The 22544-nt window shown below is 34.5% G+C and overlaps 1 protein-coding gene and 2 pseudogenes across 1 annotated transcript in view; 2 read left to right on the top strand and 1 right to left on the bottom strand.

Annotated features, from left to right (window-relative positions):
• Positions 1–22544, bottom strand: part of SLC26A7 (solute carrier family 26 member 7) — a 113479-nt gene that overhangs the window by 84203 nt on the left and 6732 nt on the right. Inside the window, exons 2-3 of the mRNA XM_016147812.2 lie at positions 14543–14653; positions 6422–6594 (exon numbers count right to left, since the gene is read on the bottom strand). Coding sequence (XP_016003298.2) covers positions 6422–6594; positions 14543–14653 — 284 coding nt within the window. The remainder of the gene's footprint in view (positions 1–6421; positions 6595–14542; positions 14654–22544) is intronic.
• On the top strand, positions 8113–8231 carry LOC118612232 (annotated as a pseudogene).
• LOC118612129 lies at positions 13180–13298 on the top strand (annotated as a pseudogene).

Below are 22544 nucleotides of genomic sequence, written 5' to 3'. Positions count from 1 at the left end.
TTATTGGGTTAGTTCTTGTTTTTGGAAGTAGCCCTATAATGTTATGAATTTTCCTCTTATTACTACTATTGCCATGTCTCTTTTTATTTCTTCCCTGTCCCAGTTATTCTTCAGTAGCATGTTGTTTAATCTCCATGCATTTGTGGTTCTTCTTGATTTCTTTCTGCAGTTGATCTCTAGTTTCAAAACATTATGACCAGAGAATATGGCTGGTATGATTTTAACCCTCTTATATTTGTTGAGGTTATTTCTGTGTCTCAGTATGTGGTCGATTCTTGAGAATGTACCATGTGTAATAGAAAAGAATGTATAAGCAGACGTTTTGAGATGGAAAGCTCTGTATATGTCAATTATGTCCAGTTGAACTAATATGTCATTTAAGGATGTTATTTATTGATTGATTTTCTGTTTGGATGATCTGTCCATATCTGACTGTGAGGTTTTTAGGTCCCCAAGTACAATAGTGTTTTGATCTGTTTCTCCTTTATTTCTGTTAGTAATTGCTTTAAATATTTCAGGCTACCTGACTGAGAGCATAGATATTAATAAGTGTTATGTCTTCTTGGTGCATGATTCCCTTTATCATTTTGAAGTCTCTCTCAGTATCTTTTTTTACCTTTTTTTATTTTTAAGTCTGTTTCATCTGATATTAGTACTGCCACTCCTGCGTTTCTCTGAATGCCATTTGTTTGAAATATCATTTTCCATCCTTCCATTTTGAGTCTATATCTGTCTTTGGAACTGAGATGTGTCTCCTGGAGGCAGCATATGGTTGGGTTTTGTTTTTTGATCCAATCTGAAACTCTCTGCCTTTTTATTGGTGAATTCAGTCCATTTACATTTAAGATGATTATTGAAATATAAAGTCCTCTTATAGCCTTCTTATATGCTTTCTGGTAGCTTGGTGTTTCCATTGCTTCCTTGTCCTTGTGTTTCTATTTTCTTTATTTTGGTTGGCTTTTGTGGGTTCTCCCTCACTCTAGTTCTATTTGTTTTATGTTATATACTTCAGTTCTGAATCTTTGGCATGTGATTACCATTACAAATATATAAAAGGTAGTTATTTATATATAGTTGTCCATTATCTCCATTTCTCTTTGTGAATTTGGATCTTTGAATCCTCGCCTTTTCAATTTACCTCTATGTATACTGAACATTCATTATTATCTTGATAATCTATTTTTATTTTAAGCTTATAATGCCCTGTTCCTAGTAATGGTTGTACTCTTCTGCCTTTATCAGCCTGTTAGTCGCCTTACTCTTAAGTATGTTTTTCATTTTTGGTCATTTTGTTTTAGGTGAGCTGACCCATTTTAGTATTTCCTGTAGTACAAGCCTTCTAGTGGAGAATTCCCTCAATTTTTGTATGTCTGGAAATGTCTTTATTTCTTTTTCATATCTAAAGGAGAGCTTAGCTGGATACATTACTCTTGGCTGGTAGTTCCTTTCATTTAATAGTTTGAATATTTGATTCCACTCCTTTCTGGCTTGTAAGGTTTGTGCTAAGAATTCGGATGATAATCTAATGGGTTTTCCTTTATAAGTTACCATTTTCTTGGCCCTGAGAATTATGTCTTTGTCGTTGATTTTTGATAATTTTAAAACAATGTGTCTAGATGAAGGCCTTTTTGGGTTGAGATAATTGGGTTTTCTGTTAACTTCTTGAATTCCAAGCTCCAGCTCATTCTTTAGATTTGGGAAATTTTCATTGACTATTTATCTGGAAATGCTTTCTAATCCCTGCTCCTTTTCTTCCCCTTCAAGAATTCCTATTATTCTTATGCTTTTTCTCCTGATGGTATCAGCTAGTTCTTGTATTTCGCTTTCATTATTTTTCATTCTTTGGTTTCTTTCTTCTTCCTTCTAATTTATTTCTAGATATTTGTCTTCAATATCACTTGTTTCCAATAGGTAGCATCTAACCCTCTTGGATATGCTTTATATAAAGTCTTAATAATGTATTTTTTTCTCATAGATGTTTAATTACGCTTGCTATCCTCATTCTCAGGCCCTGTCCATGTTAGCGACAGTTTTGGTAGTGTTTGCTGATTCCCTTGGGCCTCCACAGAGTTCTGCCTCCAATGCTATGGAGTTAGGGGCCCTCTGGATTGAGGGATAATGTCTTCGGCTTAGTCTCGGTTTTGCTCCTGCGACCGGTAAAAATCAACTGTTGTTTTTCTGCCAACCTTGCTTTTTTGCTGTCTCTATTTTTCTGTCTTCTGCCCTGATGGCTGGGAACTGTTGTCAGCTGCGTGAAGCTCACGGCACTCGCTGGCAGGGCTGTTCAGGGAAGTCACTGCACCTTCTCTCCCCCTCCTCTTACCGGGGGCTCCGGTGGCTGCAAGAGGCATCTTCTTTGTTTCTCCCAGTCCACCGCCCAACACCTGGGGTTCTGACCTGTGGCAGTTCTTATGTGCAGATCCCATGCTCAGACATGATGGTGTGCAGTTTGAGTGTGTTTTGTTCAGTTTTAAATGTTCAGCTCATTGTTGTTTCAAGGGGAGATTTCAAGGGATGTCTCACTCTGCCATGTTTAATCCAATCTCTGGCCCTCTGCTCATTTTTTAATTGGATTGTTTGTTTACTTGTTATTGAATTGTATGAGTTCTTTACATGTTTGGGATATTAGCTCCTTATCAAAGCCATTGTTTGCAAACATCTTCTCCTTTTTAGTTGGTTGCTTCTTTGTTTTGTTGATGGTTTCTTTTGCTGTGCAGAAACTTTTTAGTTTGATATAGTCCCATGCATTTATGTTTTCTTTTACTTCTCTTGCTTTTGAGGTCAAATTTATAAAATACTCTAAATTTAAGGTCATAAGTTTAGTACTTATGTTCTTTTCTGTGCAATTTATTGTTTCGGGCTTATATTTAAGTCTTTGATCTATTTTTAATTAATTTTGATGTATAGTGACAGATAGCAGTCTAGTTTTACTTTTTTACATGTGGCTTTCCAATTTTTCTAGCACCATTTATTGAAGAGGCTTTCTTTTTCTAGTATATATTTTGGTTTCTTTGTCAAAAATTATTTGCCTATATATATGTGGGCTCTCAATTCTGTTCCATTGATAAGTGTGTCTGTTTTTCTGCCAATATCATGCTATTTTGATTATTGTCACTTTATAGTATAATTTGAAGTTAGGCAGTGTGGTACCTCCAGCCTTGCTCTTTTCTCTCCAGATTGCTTTGACTATTCGGGGTCTTTTGTGATTCTACACAAATCTGATGTGGTTTTTTTTTCTGTTTCTTTAAAAAATGCCATTGGGATTTTGATAGAGATTGCATTAAATCTGTGTATCACTTTGGGTGATATGGTCATTTTAACTATATAAATATACATCTTAATCTAATTCTAATTCCTTTATTATATTCTTCCATACTTTCTTCTAAAAATAATATAAAACCAGTTAAAGTTAAAGAGATCGACATGCTAGACTCACAAAAACTTTATAGCATATGCACATCAAGTAAAGAAGTAAAGAAAGAAGTGGAAGTGGGCAAAATTAGGCAAATAAAAGCTAAAATTTAGGAAAAAAAACTTATTTGTGAACTAATAGAATACAAAAAAGGAAAAGCACTGCTAAGTCAGAGTTTTTACTATCTAATTAAAAAATGCACATTTGCAATGACATGGATAGACCTAGATGTTATTATGCTGAGTGAAATAAGTTAGGCTGAGAAAGATAAATACCATATGATTTTACTTATGTGTGGAATCTAAGGAACAAAAAGAACAAATTAATCAAAAACAGACTCACAAATATAAAGGACAATTTGGTGATGGACAGAGTAAAGGGGGATGGAGACTGGGTGAATGAGATAAAGGATTTAAAAAGTACAAATTAGTAGTTGATAGACGGTCACAGGGATGGGGAGCATGGCATAAGGGATGCAGTTAGCATTAATATATTGGCTAAGTGGAAACCAGAGAAGGAACAACTAAAGGGATCATTTTATAAACTATATAAATGTCTAACCAATGTACTATATACTTGAAACAAACTTTTAAAAATGTTATTGAAAAACACACAGACAAAAACCTTAGATTAATTCATCAGTTAAATAGGTTGCCAGACACTGAGGACCCTTAATAATTCATTTCTATGCCCTCTTGTAACACAAGAAGCAAGAAATGCCTATATATAGTGTAATAGCGCTCTCTGTTACTTGCAGCTGAAAGTATTTCCAATTGATACACAATCTGCGAACCAGACCAGATACAATTATTTCAAATGCCTTAACAATGTAGTTGTATTAACAAGTAATTCTGTAAATTAGACCTTCAGAGGGGGAAAAAAAATCAGCCTGAAAATAAATAATGTACCGGCTAAGCAAGACAAAAATAAATAAATAAAACAAGGTCAACAACAACAACAAAAAACACCTTCCTTTGTTTGTAGAAACTGGGCCTTGGCACTGCCCTCATATTCAGCAAATTTCAGGTCTGAAGGAGAAAAGGAAAAATAACTAAGGATCTGGATCCAAAACCCAGTCTACTCTAGAGTTCTGGTTGACAATGGATAGATGAGTTTGGAGGTCAAAGTCTAGCCAGCTATTTGAAAAGTGGCTTAAATGTAGGTCACATATCCAGAATCAGCGCTAAAAACTAGAGAAAGCAGATATTTGAAGTTGCAACTCTGAATCATATTTTACATGTAACAAAAGGCTATGAAAACCAAATTATTTTTATTATCTTCAATGATATCCTGTTTTACTCTCGTAATTTTAGAGAGTTTCATTCAGGAAATGAAATGGTAATTTCTAATGTTGTTAAAGTTCTGGATTTTACTTTTATGTTTTATCACTTAAACTCTTCATCCAAATATAGTGATTATTTTAAACTTAAGGAAAATGATTAAAATGAGGCTAAGCAGAAAGTTGCTGGATCCAATTGCTAATTATATATTCTCTTAGATTTTAAAGATACTAATATATACTTGTTCCATGTTTGACAGAATAAGAGAAAGTCCAAACCTAGTAAAAATAATAAATTCAAAGAGAAATATAAATGCAAAATAATGGGATCAGAAGTAATAGCAATGTTATCTTTTGTTGTGCTAATACAGAGATTTTTATTTTAAATAAACAGAAATTGGGGAAAAACTATACCAAATCTGTGGCAACATATCCATGTCTGAATAATCATATGACTGATTATTTCTGAGATAGAAACAGATGACAGGTTCATAAGAAGGCCTCACACAGGGCGAGCAAGGAAAAAAAATCCACTAAGCTTGCTTGTACGCATCTCAGAATAGGCTATTATCCATGTTTAAAAACATATAGTGAAGATTATAGGATACTTAGTCAACCAATTTGTATTCCATGAAAGTACAGACATCAGCCATACAAAATATCTATTGGCTTTCTAGTTTGGTAATCTCCTAGGCAAAACTGCCACTCAAATGGTCTGTTTTCTAAAGAACTGTGAAGAGTTCTTAGTCATCTCACATTCTTAATTCTTCTGTCCTCTTTACATATAGCTAGAAGGCAATGTGACTCTAAGAAATTTGATGTTTCTAACCTCTAGGTCACGTCTTTTCTTCCTACTGTCCAATCCAGGCAATCATTAACTATTTTTCTCCTTTCTTGGCATTTATACCATATTTGACCTGTGAATATGTTATATGTAAAATAGAGCCTCTACCAACACACACACACACACACACAAAGTCATCCAGGAAGCTTATGTAGTCATAATTCAGTTTAAAATTAGGGAGTAAGCCTAAATAGCTCTTAAACAGGAAATTCATGTTTAAGAGTCAGTACTTGTTGACATTTATTTTATATTTACTTCTGAGTTATCTAATTTTGACAACTGATTAGAAATAATAAATGACACAGTCTGATAATTTGAAGAAATATACTGAAACAGAACTGGCAAAACACATGTGCCTGATGCTGAAAGGGGAAAAGACTGGTACAGATCTGTGTCCACATACTTCATACCAGCAAGTCTATGGTGCAGACTACCAGTTGTTACTGATATAGGCAGTGATATCATAAACTCTACAAACTGGAGAGGTTCCTAGAAATCTAGTCACATCTCTTCACCACTTAGAGTCTTATGAATTTCTCCTCCAACATTATCTCACAGTGAGGATTTTGTCATTGAATGAACACAAGACCTGCCTCATTGCCTCATAAGGAAGCCTGTTCCATTTTGTAAAACATCTTTTAGAAAGTTTGTTCTTAAAAAGTCAAAAACTGCTTACCTGTAACTTCAATTTATTGATTCTAAATCATTTACTCGACCAGCACTTAGAGAGTAACTATTCTATGTAGTAGACAATATTTTCACAAACACATCTGGCCTTATCTATCTACAGAAACATATCCATAATTGTGAATAAAAATAAAGCACCAATTGCCTTTCCTTTGTCATTGTCTCAATTTCTTCATCCTTAAGTCTCAGTACTACTTACCTGAATCAAACCTCCTAAGAAGGAAACGGCTGTAGCAATACCGATCCTTTGCATCTCAAAGTCAGATAAACCCAGCATGCTTGTGTTACTCTGTGTAGTGAGGTTCTGGCTACTTGAAAGAACAAGACGTTCCACTGCGTTGGCTGATATTAGGGATGTCAAGGCAAAAGTGCCTAAAAGGGATGGAAAATATCCTATTAGTAAAAGACTCAATAAAAAATTGTTGGAGTCCACCATTAAAGTAGAAACCATGCAGATTTTTAGAAAAAATCTCCTCTGTACCCCAACTCCTCTTTCTTTCTCTTCACTTTGTGGAATAAACAGAAACTTACCTATATAGACACATATTCCTTCAACCAATTGCACACATCTACTTGCTATTCCCTCCTAGGCCATACATTTTACCACCTCTGAAGACCTGCATAGAGAATGTTCTCAGGACAAGGATTAAGATCATGGACTGAATTTGAATCCAGCTCTTCTATTTATCACTAATGTGACCTAAAGCATATTACCCTGAGTCTAAATTGTCTCATCCATAAAATAGAAGTCATATATAACTATATTTCAAAGTTTTGAGGAATATAAATAAGATGATAAATATCAAGACCTGAGTGGGCTCAGTGGTGAAATATGATGACCTCTTTGCCTAAATCTGGGGCTCTGTGCTTGATATGCTTGCTCTTCTAATATAAATCTACCCGTGCAAACCCTCTTATCTTTCAAGGTCTGGCTCCCATATCCAATCCCATATTCAACAACGATCCATCCCAGATCCTGCAAGCCAGGTTTAATCTTTCTATTCTCTGTGCTTTCATAGCAGAGTAGACCTTTATTATAGTATAACAACAAGCTGTGGCCCATAAAATAATTAAATAGAACATTTCTGTCTACTGTAATTAGATAAGTTTTAATGTATTTCCCAAAAATAGTCCTGGCCTCACACAAATGTGGGAACAGTTTCTGTGTGTTCTCTTCCTTCCAGGAGTTCTGATGCCTTTCATCTTGGCATAGCATGTCTGAGAATGCAGCCACGTGGACAGAAAAATACAGATTCTTACAGAGGGCTCAGTAGATTTGCGTTAAAGAAACAAACTGTGGTATTGTGCCAACATTTCCCCTGATTCAAAGACCTTACTTTGCTCCTGGTCATTTATTTATAAGTATTCCTCACCAACGGAGTTAGTATGAGGCATAAATAAAATAATGTAATATAGCATATATCACAGTATATGGCATGTAGATAGCACCCCAAAAAAAGATAATTCTTAATTAAACAAAGATCAGACTGCTCTGTCATGATGTTATTCTATGTTCTTTGCTGTTCCATTAAGTTGAACAAATATATCTAATGACTGGAGACAAGATTCTGGCGTGCAGAATAGACAACTCCAAGTAGAGAATATTGGTCACAGAATCTGCTCTTGATAAGACATAATTTTTTCGGAATATGTTACAACCTAATTTCTCAAAGTCTGATACTCTTGAGAGTCAAAATAAAAGTGTACTTTTTGTTTTAAATTTCATAGAGCATAGAACAAAATTATTTTACAAAAGCCACAAAACAAATGACTATAAAATTAAAGAAGATATTCTGGAATTAATTTTTGAGTTTAGGCCTACCTTTCCCTGGATTTAGAGAAAGATAAGAGGGAACTAAATAGTAAGAAAGGGCAGTCTAAAATTCTTTTGTCTACAGCCATGCCGCCCTGAACAAGCCTGATCCTGTTTGATCTTGAAAGCTAAGCAGGGTCAGGCCTGGTTAGTACTTGGATGGGAGACTACCTAGGAAAACCAGGTGCTGCAGGCATAAAATTTTTTTAAAAATAAGGAATTGTAAACTAACAAGGTGTTTGCAATCTGTGAGGTCAACCAAGGATTGCCTTGCCTAAAAAATAAATAAAATAAAATAATAAAATAATTTTTCTTGAAAGTAAAGTGAACCTCATCTTCTTGTGAGTCACATCCCAAAAACATCTCCAAAGACAGGCCCTGCCAGCAATGTACTGTGGAGATAACCATCTGTGTCAGCCTAGATATGGGAGTATTGCCTCATTAGAAGGATGATGCTTTGCTGTATTTTACACAGTTGATAATAATCAAGAATGTTGGGGCTGTGGGTAACTATGTAAGGATACTCTGTATAACATTCTACCTTCTCTATCTTTGTAAAATGATAATAAAATTTTATAGTTGTAAAAGTTGAGTAGAGATTGAATGAGATTTCTTATATTAAAAAACATCTCGCACAAGTCCTACTACATTGTAGACCTTCAGTAAATAAGTATTTCTTGCTTTCTTTTCTTCTGAAACATTCCCAGTACAGTCTCCCTAATGTTTTCTCTAAACGATGAATTGACTCTGCTCTTTAAGTTTTTTTTCTAATTTAGAAGATGAGTATATCCCATAAATGGTCACATGTGGGTTACCTTAGACAATTCTGTTTCTGCTGAATTCATATTCAGGTTTCTGTACTTTTATGTTTTTTTTTTTCCAAAACATGTTCTTTGTAAGTCATATAAAGTAATGAATAATTTGTTCCTTTTTAAAGTGTATATATTATAACTAAAATAAGAAAGTTCATCTTGTTGAGCAAAAGAGCACATCTGGTATCTTTCACTCTGGCTTTTGGATTATTTGCTTTTAAAGAAAGCTCTAGTATAAATTATTATTACACTTAGTGACTCGGTATTGCATTTTGGCTACCTAAGTTGCAAGTAAAATCCCAGATAGAGTGATTTTTCCTGATGAAAGCAATATCAATGTCTTAATAATAATGTAGAAGTAGGAATTCACATGTACATATATACACCAAAATAAAATACAATAAAATGATTTTAAATAGAAATATATTCTCTTATTAGTGTTTGCAGAAACTTTTTGGTGAGATTCAATTGGTCCTATGTTTAAGATGATGGGAAGGTCAAAAAAATAATTAATTCATGGGGGTTGGCAGAAAAAATAGCATAGACGACAGAGGTTTTGTTTATCCCTGTTGGGACCACTTCAAAGTTGGGACAGAAACACATAGAAGACAACAAGCGAGGTCACCTGGGATCTAGATGAACAAGAAGAGAAATAATTAATCAACCTGCAATTGGAGAAGGTGGGACGAGGTGAAGATGTGAGGCTGCTTTGTCCAGAGCTGCTGAGTGGGACAGAGGCTATGGAAGTAGCAGCCAGCAGCTGCAGATGCCTCTTAAAGGGGCAATGTCCACAACCAGGCTTTCGTGGTGATGGACCTGCTCCTCTGAGCACCAATGCCTGGTCAGCTACACAAAGGACAATAAGGACTTAAAGGAGGATCCTGAGTTTTAGAGTGATGATCAGAGGCGAGGCTCTTTCCTAGGCAGAAGCGCTAGCAGTATCCATCTGTTCCTCTGTTGAGCCCTCCCTCTCCCAGTGTGCAAACACAGAGACGCCATAGCTGAGACTCATCAAACTGATTAACAGAGGTCTTTCTACCCAGAGGAGTCCCTGAAACTCCACCTCCCAAACTCGCAGCTCCGCCCAAGCAACATCCAGTTGTGTCTTCAGCAAGTCCAGTGCTCCTTGCTGAGCAGAGCCAAGACTCACTGGTGGTAGCTACTTCAGTTTCTGGTGTGGCCTCTTGAGGCAACTATAAGCACAGTATTTGTGGATTGGTTGCTGAATCTTAACAGGTGGCCCAGAAGAGCACCTGCTGAGGCTAAATTTAGCCTTCAGTTGAACCCCTCTCAAGATTGTGCCATTGGACATCTACACACAAAGCCACATTATTAAGACTGGAAGACATAAGAGTTTTTCTTAGTATGTGAAAGCAGACACAAAAAGGCAGCCAAAATGAGAAGACAAAGAGGCAGAAACCACATGAGAGAAAAGAACAGAAATCCAAAATAATGGAGTCAAGCAATCTAACAGATGCAGAGTTCAAAACATTGATTCTAAAGATGCTCAATGAACTTAAAGGAAGTATAGATGAACTCAGTGAGAACTTTAACAAAGAGGTAAAAAACAAAAATGGAAATGGAAATTAAAAAAAGGGAACCAATCAGAAATAAATAACACATTATTGGAGATCAAGAGTATACTAGAGGGAATCAAAAAGTGGATAAAGAAGAGGATCAAACCATTGATATGGAGAATGAGGAAGCCAAGGACGTTCAATCAAATTGGCAAGAAAAAGAAGCCAAGACTATAATAATAATTTAAGAAGCTTATGGGACCCTATTAAATGTAAAAATATCTATGTCATAGGAGTCTTACAGAAAACAAGAAGTTGAAGAGCTATTTGAAAAAATAATGATGGAAAACTTCCCTAACCTGGTGAAGGAAATAGACATGCAACTTCAAGAATCTCATAGAGTCCCAAAAAAGATGAACCAAAAGAGGCCACATCAAAACACATTATAATTAAAATGCCAATGATTAAATACAAAGGGAGAATCTTAAAAGCAGCAAGAGAAAACAATTAGTTAGCTACAAGGAAGCTCCCATAAAACTAGCAGCTGATTTCTCAAAAAAAATTATGTAAGACTGAAGGGCTTGGCACAAAAGATTCAACATGATGAAAACCCAAGATCTACAACCAAGAATTCTTTATTCATCAGAGCTATCATATAGAGTCAAAGGACAGATAAAGAGCTTCCCAGACAAAAATAAGGTGAAGAAATTCATCACCACCAAGCCAGTATTACAGGAAAAATGTTGGAGAGACTTCTTTAAGAAGAAAAAACTGGTATCTAAAACTGGAATAAACAGGTATCAACAAGTACCTCAAATGGAAAAGAATTAAGTGCTCCAACTAAAAGAGTGCCTGAATAGATAAGAATTCAAGACCCTACATATGCTGCCTACAAGAGACTCACTTTAGATGAAAAGACACATGCAGACTAAAAGGAAGGGGACAGAAAAAGATATTGCCTTGATGGACCTAGAGGATATTGTGCTGAATGAAGTAAGTCAGTTAGAGAAAGAAAAATGTCACATGATTTCACATACATGTGGAATCTAAAGAATAAAATAACAACAACAAAAGCAGTAACAAACTCATACATAGAGAGACTATTTTGAGGGCTACACATGGGAGGGGGCTTAGGGGGGACAGCAATAAAAGGGCAAAGGCATTAAAAAATTCAAATGGATAGTTACAAAACAGGCACAGAGATATAAAGTGTCGCATAAGGAATATAGTCAACAATGTTGTAATAAATATGTAAAAGGGAAGAGGGGTACAAGATTTAGTAGGATGATCACTTTGCGAGTCATATGGATCTCTAATCACTATGCTGTACAACTGAAATGAATAAATTATTGTATGCCAACTATAATTGAAAAAAAATCACTAAATTTTACAATGTAAATACAAACAACTAATTGTCTGTTATATTTCAATAATGCCAAAAATAATTAGTTTGTATATTTTCCTTTATATATATTAATATTATTATTCATAATCATATTTGTTAAATAAAAAAACTTAAATGGATAATTACCTTACCATGAGGCAAAAAGATAATTGTTTCTAAAGGATTCTAAATATGCTGTGATAAAAAAAGAAATAAGAAGGATCAGCTGGCTCTATCCTTTAGAAATAAAAGTAGAAATTAAATACCTTAAGCATTTATTGTGTGATAACATGACCATAGTTAAGTCTTTAAATTATATGTATTTTGAGATGTATATTATTTACCCAATAGGCTACATGGTTTCTGTAGCTATTAGTAATATTTGTTAAATACAGACTCTTACATAAATGACAATTTCAAAACCATGCCAACAGTAAAGTGTTTATAGTAATTTGTTAGGAAATAAGTGGTTTGTATAAATGTACATTTAGGTATGTACCAAGTTGAGCGGTTTTGACTTCTTAAAGTAATTATGAAAGGGTTTTTATTTGCCTTTTTCCATCCTTTGTTTAGAGGGCAGGATAATTTGCAAATAATAGACTTTAAGAACTTTTTTATTACACTTTTCTAATTTTGTATCAACACAAAGGAAAATCTATTCTTGAGCAACTGGTTGTAAAGAAGAAAAGTTTGGGCTTAGAGTTGAGCACAACTGGGTTTTAATCCATGCACCCATAGTTTTATCTGAGCTCTTACAGAAAACTTTCTGAATTTTGAGTTTTTCTTTTCATTGTAAATACGCAGATAATAATGTCTATTTTAAAATGTATTGTGACAAAATAAGATAACTTATGTAAAGCTCTCAGCAAAGCATCTAATGAATACTACATCTATGGTTCTCAATTTTAAATACATAAATATATATGCACATACTCATACATATATACATATAACATATTATTTACATATATACATACATATGTATCCTGAAGATCTTGTGAAAATGCTGATTCTGATTCAGTAGGTCTAAAGTGGAAACCAAAATTTTGCATTTCTAACAAGTTGCCACTTTCGGTTCTAGTGTCGTGAATGACTCATCACTTTTAATCCTACCCCCCACAACAAAATTATATAATCAACTAACTTTTTATATCAATAAAAGCCAAATTTACATAAATAAAACATTATTTTACAGATTAATTTTTGCATGAGAAAATGAATATATCAGTGGAGCAGGCAGAATTATGGTTTCTAAGTGTATATATGTCCTAATCACCAGATCCTGTGAATATATTATGCTACATCGCAAGGCTGAATTAATGTTGCAAATGAAATTAAGATTGCTAGTCAGCTTGCCTTAAAATAAGTTTATCTTGGATTATCCAGTTGTGCCCAATGTAATTATAAAGGCCGTTTAAATATGGGAAGTAAGTATATGGCTATGCCATCCTGAACACTCCTGATCTCGTCTGATCTCGGAAGCTAAGCAGGGTCGGGTCTGGTTAGTATTTAGATGGGAGACCACCTGGGAAGACTGGGTGCTATAGATGTATATTTATATATGATATATATGTATATGTGTATATATATGTATGTGTGTGTATATATATATATATATGAAATAGACCAAAAGATCAGAATCAGAGAGAGATTTGAAGACACTACTCCGCTAGTTTTGACGCGGAGGAAGGTGCTGTGCGCCCAGAAATGAAGGAAGCCTTAAGAAGCTGGAAAACTCAAGAAGGAACTCAGCCTTTTGAATATGTTCTACTATATTAAGACTCATTTTATACTTTTTACCTATGAAACAGTTAAATAGTAATTATTTATCTTGTTTTAAGCCACTAAACTTATGGTAATTTGTTACAAAAGAAGAAGGAAAGTAACACAATCAGTAACACAAACTGACCACTGAAGAAATAGACACAAATGGTAGTACTTACTTAAAGGCAGAGATCTTACAAAACACAAAATAAACAGAAACGCTTCTATAGATATTTCTAATTACAAATATTTGTATTACTAGTACCTTAATATTTAATATTAAGGTATTTTTGTAATAATAATAGCTTTTATTATATATTATTTTGTAGCAATACTAAATTAGACACTTTACATCAATCATTTCAATTTGCAGTACAATCATATAATATTTTTTGAATTTTAATATTAAGAAAGAAGCAAGTAGACTTTTAAAATTGCTCAAGATCATTCGGATAACAAACAACAATGAGAGATACACCCAAAACTAACTCCAAAACTCATGTTTTTAACCATCCTGCTCTATTATCAGGCTACTGTACTTGTGAGAGTTCATTTTGTATTTGGTAATGGAGAGCTAAGCAAGGTAAGAGATATATTAAAAAGAACATTATAAAATCTAGCTTCAAACATAAAAGATCATTGTCTAAATATCAATTACAAGGAAAATATTTTTCAATACATAAGTCGCTAAATTTTACATCGTCTTTTCTTTACCCCTCAAATTACTCACTTTCTCTATTTCACTATAAATTTATAACATTTGTGCTTTTATAATCTTTTAATAACTAAAAATGCAAAGTCTTTAACAATAATATATATTTATTATTAATACAGCAATAAATCACAATATGGACTATCTGAGGAACAGAAGGTAAATGTCTTACCCTAATATTGATGTTTTCATCAATGTTAGATGTTGTCAGTTATAAAGTTAGAAATGTAATCAATAACTAATAATCACTTCTGAGGCCCCTTTCATTAGTAAATCATTAGTAACATGAGAAGCATAAACAGTAACAGAAATTATCACCTGTGGCAACATGACGTCCCATTCCAAATATGACATAAATGATGGCAGGAAACAGAGACCCATATAAACCAAAGACTGGATGCACAGATGAAAGAATGGCAAAGGCCAATCCTGTGAAGAAGACCGATGTAATTAAGACCATTGTATAACCCCAAGATATAGTCTATTACGAAGTAGAATGGATATTGGTTTATTTAATGACAAAAGAAACCGGAATTTAATTATTCTGCTTGCTAATGACAGACCAGCATTATTGTCCTAAATAACAGAAAATTTACAAGTTTAATTTATTTTTAAATAAACTCTAGTTATACATTAAATTGTTGAAACAGTGCAAGATATTTTAGCTATACTTAAAATACATGAAATGTCTACCAATGACTAGTCCCTTCTTTATTTTTAAAAACCCACCTGTGTTGCTTATTTACTGACTATGTACACATAAAAGTCTGGTGAAATAAATAAAAAGTGAGTATAGAAGAAGAATCAGTGTCAGGGGCTGCTCTAGGATTTTATACAAGCAGATGAGAGGCAGCAATCTGGTTGTTGGGAAGGATGGTGTTAAGGACAGGTTAACTTTTGATTGCTAAATATTCCCCCACCCCCACCAAAAAGCACTTCCTGTCATTTATAGAATAAGCAACTTTGAAAAAGGTATTATAGTTATCGTATTGGTCATATGGAAAGCTTTTAAAACGACTTTTCTCATCCATTTTCAGATGAGTTACCTGATAAAAATGACCTATCAAGAGACAAAATGCCACGTGTTTTCAAGTAAAATGTGACCCACATTTCAGAAGATCACTCAGACCTACTAAATCAATGGTAGGAGAAAGGGAAAGATCATGCAGCATATTTAACAAAAGCGTCTTAGATTAATCATATGGACACTAAATTTTGATGAATGTGATAAATATCAACAGGAGAGGAGTTGGGCAGAGGTAGACCTATTTGGTTACTTGCAAAATGCACATGGAAATACAAAGCTAAACGCATCCAGATGACCTCCTCTTGCTTTGTGAATACTTACTTCCTGTTTATCTGTTTGCATTATGACAATAATACTTCCCTTTCTCTTTCTTTCACCTCCCAAAAAACTATAACAAAATTAGTTCAAAAATTGAATTTCTGCAGATCACATATTGCTATAAATTAAAGTGTGAATAATTATATAAACATATTTAACCAAAATCTATAATAGATCTCTAGATCTATATATGCAAAACATCACTTCAGTAAATTTTGTAAGAATAACCTCAAAGACTGGAAATCAGGCAGCCATGTTATATTATTTGATACTAATACTGAGCTTTCACTTTAAACAACAGTATTGTTCACTCTCAGTGACAATCTATTTCTCTGCTAATATAGCAATGAACAATAGCCAAAATAGAAGAGGAATATACTAATTCAGATGTACAGTGCTTTATAACTTCATTTACCTTTTCCACAAATAAAAACTACCAGATCCAAGCTATTCACCCACACACATCTTCAAAAATGAGAGAGGGCTGGATAAAGTTTTATTTTTCTGCTTCATTTACTATTCTGAGTCATAATGTAAGCTATATACATATTATCACACACATTCACACAATCTAAAATATATTAAATCCTCTAAAATAATGAAGATATTAACTAGTTACAGGTACTTATATGTTGGAATTATCTATACTCTTCTCTATGTTTAGTAAAACAAGGCGTTTAATTCATGAACAGAATTATAACTCTCTAACTCTATTAATTTAGGGAAAATTGCTGTAAATGTTGATAGATATTTGTATTACTTAATCTAAATATATAAAAACAATACTTACTCTTATTTAAGTTAGTTTAGGTAATACAAATATTTAACAGTATTTACAGAATTTCCCTCCCCCACCACCAAATTAATAGAGTTAGAGAGTTGTAATTCTGCTCTTGTTGAAACAAATGTCCTTTTTTATTAAATATAGAGAAAAAAGTACCAACAAATGGGTATTAGTGTGTGGGGGGTAAAAGAAAGAGAGAGAGAGAGAGAGAGAGAGAGAGAGAGAGAGAGAGAGAGAGAGAGAGAGAGAGAGAGAAAGAGAGAGAGAGAGAGATTGGAGAAGGGAACAAATGCTTGAGATGTTTAGATGACAGATTATTTTTAAAGATCAAAAATCGTATATTGGTAATGTAAGTCTAAAATCTGATATATCCACACACAAAAAAGGAATCTCTAGAAAACTTTGAAAGATGTCATTTAACAAAAAAACACACACATTTTGTAGGTGCAGTAATGGTTAATATCGTGGAGGAATAAAAGAGACTATTTTTCCAAATCAATATCATCAGTGTTTTCATGGCCTGTGAATACTGCCAAACTTTCAAAGGTCTCTAAGTATAAAGTTGGACATTAACCATGAGCACCCTTTGCCCCTCCAACCTAGACTGCAGTAAGAATAGCTTCCATAGATAGATTGCCTGACCCCTGAACAAGAAAGACCATGAAAGTAGATAGGCAGTTAGTGTCTGCCTCTGTTCCTACTATAATATCTTTGTTGAATTAGCTAGAGAGTGACAAAGTAGCTACTGGTAAGAAAGAGAAATGTTTATCACAGAGAAGATGATGCTTTATATTTTAAGATACCAACATTCATTTCACTTTCAGGACAGTTTTATCTAAATTTACATAAGAACAATTATTCAGAATATCGAAGAAAACTAGAACTGCAAAAGATTGTGTCTAGAAATTGAGTAGTATATCCAAAGTCGGGAACTGTGCTAAATTACATATAGAGAGCCACTCTGTTGAAGACTTCATAATATGTAGGCTTAGTGACTTTACCTCTTAATTATGAGGTCAGGTAGATAGGACCTACAGGTAGTTTTACTCTCCTCAGGTGTGACTACAAGAATAATATTTTATAGACTGTAGTCTTTGGTTATGGAGCTTCAATTACTACCCAGAAAACCACAGCTAACCCAACTCAATGGAACAAGTATTCCAATAGAATTCACTGGCTCAGATGTCAATCCTTTTTGTTTTAATTTTTATTTTTCGATTAGAGTTGACATTCAATATTATTTTATATTAGGTTCAGGTGTAGAGCATACTAGTTAGATATTTACATAATTTACGAAGGTACCACCCAATTACTGTAGTGCCCACCTGACACTATACATAGTTATTACTATATTATTGACTATATTCCCTATGCTGTTCTTTGCATCTCTATAACTACTTTGTAACTATCAGTTTGTACTTCTTAATCCATTTACCTTTTACAGTCAGCCTGCCAACCACCCTCCAATCTGGCAATCACCAGTTTGTTCTCTGTGTGTGTATGATTCTATTTTCATTTTTTACTCATTTATTTTGTCCATTGATTTCACATATAAGTAAAACCATATGATATTTACCTTTCTCTGACTATTTCACTTAGCATAATAGCCTCTAGGTCCATCCATGTCATTGCAAATGGTAAGAATTCATTTTTTTTTTGGCTGCATTATATTCCACTATATATATGTACCATTACTTCTTTATCCAATTGTCTACTGATGACCACTTAGGTTGCTTTTGTATCTTAGCTATTGTAAATAGTGCCACAGTGAACATAGATGTGCATATATCTTTTCATATTAGTGTTTTGGTTTTCTTCAGATAAATGCCCAGAAGAGCGTTTGCTGGATCATAAGGTAGTTAGTTCTAATTTAAATTTTATGTTTTCCATAATGGCTATACCACTTTGCAATCCCACCAACGGTGCACGAGGGTTCTTTCATCTCTACATCCTCCTCAATACTTATTGATCTTTGATTTATTGATGAGGCCATTTTGACAACTGTGAGGTGATATCTCATTGTGGTTTTAATTTTCATTTCTCTGATGATTAGTGACTTTGAACACTTTTTAATACTATTGGCCATCTGTATATCCTCTTTGGAGAAATGTCTACTCAGGTCATCTGCCCATTTTACAATTGGTTTGTTTATTTATTTATTTATTTTGGCGTTGAGTGATATGAGTTCTTTGTAAATTTTGTATATTAACCTCTTACTAGATGTATCACATTTTATATTCTTATCACATTTTATATTCTTCCCTCCTTCATCATAGATTACATGACCATATAGGTGTGGATTTATTTCTGGACTTTCTATTCTGTTCCATTGATCTATATATCTGTTTTTAAGTCAGTACCATGCTGTTTTAATTATTATAGCCTTGTAGTATAATTTTATCTCAAGTATTGTGATACCTCCAACTTTGTTCTTTCACAAGATTGCTATGGCTATTCAAGATCTGTTATGGTTTTATATAAATTTTAGGACTATTTGTTCTACTTCTGTGAAAAATGCCATTGGTATTTTCATAAGTATTGCACTGACTCTCTAAATTGCTTTGACTAGCATGGACGTATTAACAATGTTAATTCTTCTTACCCATAAGCATGGTATATGCTTCTATTTATTTGTATTTTCTTCAATTTTTTTAATGATATAATTTTCTGAATAAGGTCTTTTACTTCCATAGTTAAACTTATTCCTAGGCATTTTATCGTTTTTAATGCAATTGTAAGTGGTACTGTTTCCTTAATATCTTTTTCTAATAGCTTATTATTAGTATATAAAAATGCAACCAATTTCTGAGTATTAATTTTGTATCCTTCTACTAATTTTTATCAGTTCTGTGTGGGTTGCACACTTTTGATGAAGTCCTTAAGTTTCTCTCTATATAGTATCTTGTCATCTGCAAAAAATGACAGTTTTACCTTTTCCTTTCCAATTTAGATGGTTTTTGTTTCTTTTTCTTATCTGATTGCTGTGGCTAGGACTTCCAACACTATGTTAAATAAAAATAGTGAAAGTAGACATTCTTGTTTTATTCTTCATCTTAAGGAAAATTATTTTAGTGTTCCCCCATTGAGTATGATGTTAGCTGTGGGTTTGTCATATATAGCCTTCATTATGTTGAGGTATATTCCCTCTATTCCCACTTTGTTGAGAGTTTTTATTAGAAATGGATGCTGGATTTTGTCAAATGTTTTATCTACATCTATTGATATGATCATATGATTTTTATCCTTCATTTTGTTAATGTGGTGTATCACATTAACTGATTTGTGGATATTGAATCAACTTTGCATCCCAGGAATAACTCCAACTTGACTATGGTATACAAACTTTATAATGTATTTCTAAATTTGGTTAGCTCATGTTTTGTTGAGAACTTTTTAAATCTATATTCATCAGGGTTACCAGCTTATAATTTTTTTAATAATGTCTTTGATTTTGAATCAGGATAATGGTGGCCTAGAGTAATGAGCTTGAGAGCCTTCCCTCCCCTTGAAATTTTTGGAATAGTTTGTTTCTATTTATTTGGTAGATGTGCTATATCTCCCAGTCTTGGCAGGGTGGCCTCATGTAGTAGGTGTTCTATGGAGCCCAGTGGCACCATCTCTCTAGTCGACAAAGCTGGATATTGCAGGAATATCCTTTGTGTGGGTTGCACATGAGCTCCTATTGTACTTGATACATGATTGCTGCTGGCACATCAGTGGATGGTATTGACCTCAGGTTTACTGGCTATGAAAATTGGCCACAACTGTAACATGTGAGCTATTTTGAGGGGCTGACCCCCTGGAGTGGGATTTGCACCCTTTGGTGTAGCACTTAATGCACTAATCAGGTGGTGCTCTGTTTTTGTCTGAAGTCAGCCCCCAGGTATATTGGTTTTTAGGGTCTCTCGGGAGGGGTTACCATGCAGATCAAGATCAGCCTCTGCCTGTGACCAGCTTGGGCATCTCATTAGAGAAACAAAGCAATCCATGGTTGCTTACTGCCTGTGCTAGACCTGGAAGTAAATGAGAAAGGCCATACTGCAAATCAAGACTGAGTGCCACCTGTACTTGGCCTGGGACAACTCAGTAAAAGGTGCAGGGCACTTAGAGACCCACCACCAACTGCTGGCTTTCTGTAAGTCTCAGCTGCTAAAAAAGCCTCCTGCTGTGTGTGAGTTTGGTGGAGCAAGATTCCCCCGATGGAACCAGTGGAATCACTTGGCCAATAAAAATTCAGATTTGACCATGTGTGGGAAGGGCTTAATACAGAAAAGATGGTGTCTGGCCACCAGCTACACAGAAGAAGGGCCCAACAGAGAAAATGGCAGCTGTCTCACTAGCTCTCATCCAAAAGCCACTCAACTCATTTTCTCTCTGTATGTCTCTGGTACCTTTCAAGCCTCAGTTCCTCCCATGGAGCTCAGGATGAGTGCCTGGGGGTGAAAGAGTCTTGCGCTGGCCCTTTAAGAGGACACCCAGGTTACCAGCATGCCTGGTGATTTTCACAGCCCGATGTTAGGGGGCTCCTCTTCCTGGCACTGAAGCTCCAAACTGGGGAGTGAGGTGTGGGGCTGGCAACTCTCACTCTTCAGGGAGTACCTCCACAGCCTAGATATATCCCTCTCAATTCTTGATGGCCATATGTGAGTATGGAACCAGCCCATTTCACATCTCTGCCCACTCTACTAGTCTAATGGGAAAGGCCATGTCCACTTTTGTGTATGTTTCTCTCTTCTACTATATTTTCACCCATGTTACTGAAATAATAGAAATGATAGAAAGATCAGGGCTTGTCTCAAATGTCTCTTTCTCTTTCATCCAAACCCTGACTTTGCTAGAACTATGCAGGGACACTGATTGCCATTCTCTAAATGTCACCAGTGTATATAGTTCCCTTCAGATCCTCTCTAGAAAAAGAGTGGTTATTAGGACCTGATTTTTTTTTTATGACATTTCATATAATACCATGTATCTGTAGCTAATCAAGTCTTGCCAGCTTTTTAAGATTGCCACTTTGTTCTCTTTATTGATCCAGTGTTTACCACCAAATATTTATTTCATATTTTAGTATATAGATAGAATTATAATACACTTCATGTTCCAAAATAAAAACACAGATTTCTTTGGCAGCTTTCTACTGAATACAACCTACAAGGCAGAAAGTGACTGAAACCAATACTTCACAAATTTTAATGAAGAAAATGTTCCCACCCTTACATACCCACATCAGACACATAATAGTCAAGGTTGAAATCACAAAATCATATTCTTATATACTTTTATACAAATTTCTGAGGTAGGAAAACATAACAAGTCACTTGTTCTACACTTTTCTGTCTCTTTTCAAGAACATAGCAAAAGACTGTGTATTCTTTCACATATTTTTTTAAAATAGAAATAAAGAACTCTAGGAAGACAGATTAATATTCTTAAAAACAATATAATTTGGTGGCAATAGGCACTTCCAAGAATTGAACATAATATCTTTACGTGAGCAATGATAAAAATTATTTCCCTCTGGTAACTGTTTGCTGTGGCCTTAGCTTGGTTATCAGCAGACCACAGTGTAATCAGTTGTCTGGTTAACAGCATCAGCAGTCTCACGGTTAAGCAATATTACAAGCAGGTCTCCCAGGGTAAATTTATATGTATTAAATACCACAACTGTATGAAAACAAAACTTCTATAAACACATTTTCTTGGTTCACAGACAAAATTGTTAACCAAAGAGGAGTAAGCCTGATTACAGATTCACTGCACCCTATTATTCCCTTTTGTTGCTCCCTAGCTTTTAGTAAAGTCTCATCCAAACATTTTGTCCATGTGTCTAGCAGAGGGCAGTGAGAGGCTCTCAAGGGACAGAGGAGTTCTAGTATATGTAATTTTTCCCATTAGCAGAGCCCTCTTTTGCCCTTAACCAGAAACTTTTCAAGGAAAATTACATGTCTACATGTCTTCATGGGATAGGGCAGCCTGAGAGGTTGATTTTTAAAGAGGCTCAGAGTTTCAGTGCCCAGAGTCAGCCCCAGTTCCACTTAGATTATTTCTGTTATACTCAAACCAGAGAAGAGAAAGCAGTGAGGAGTGAGGAATGGAGCCTAGCAGATACAGTTCTGAATTCTGCTTAGCAGTACTAGAATTGGGGGCAAGTCACCTAATGTTATGAGCCTTAAACTCCTCTTCTCATGAAA

The sequence above is a fragment of the Rousettus aegyptiacus genome, unplaced genomic scaffold, assembly GCF_014176215.1.
Source record: "Rousettus aegyptiacus isolate mRouAeg1 unplaced genomic scaffold, mRouAeg1.p scaffold_m13_p_15, whole genome shotgun sequence".
Classification (NCBI taxonomy): domain Eukaryota; kingdom Metazoa; phylum Chordata; class Mammalia; order Chiroptera; family Pteropodidae; genus Rousettus; species Rousettus aegyptiacus.
This window is presented reverse-complemented; position numbering and strand designations above follow the sequence as displayed.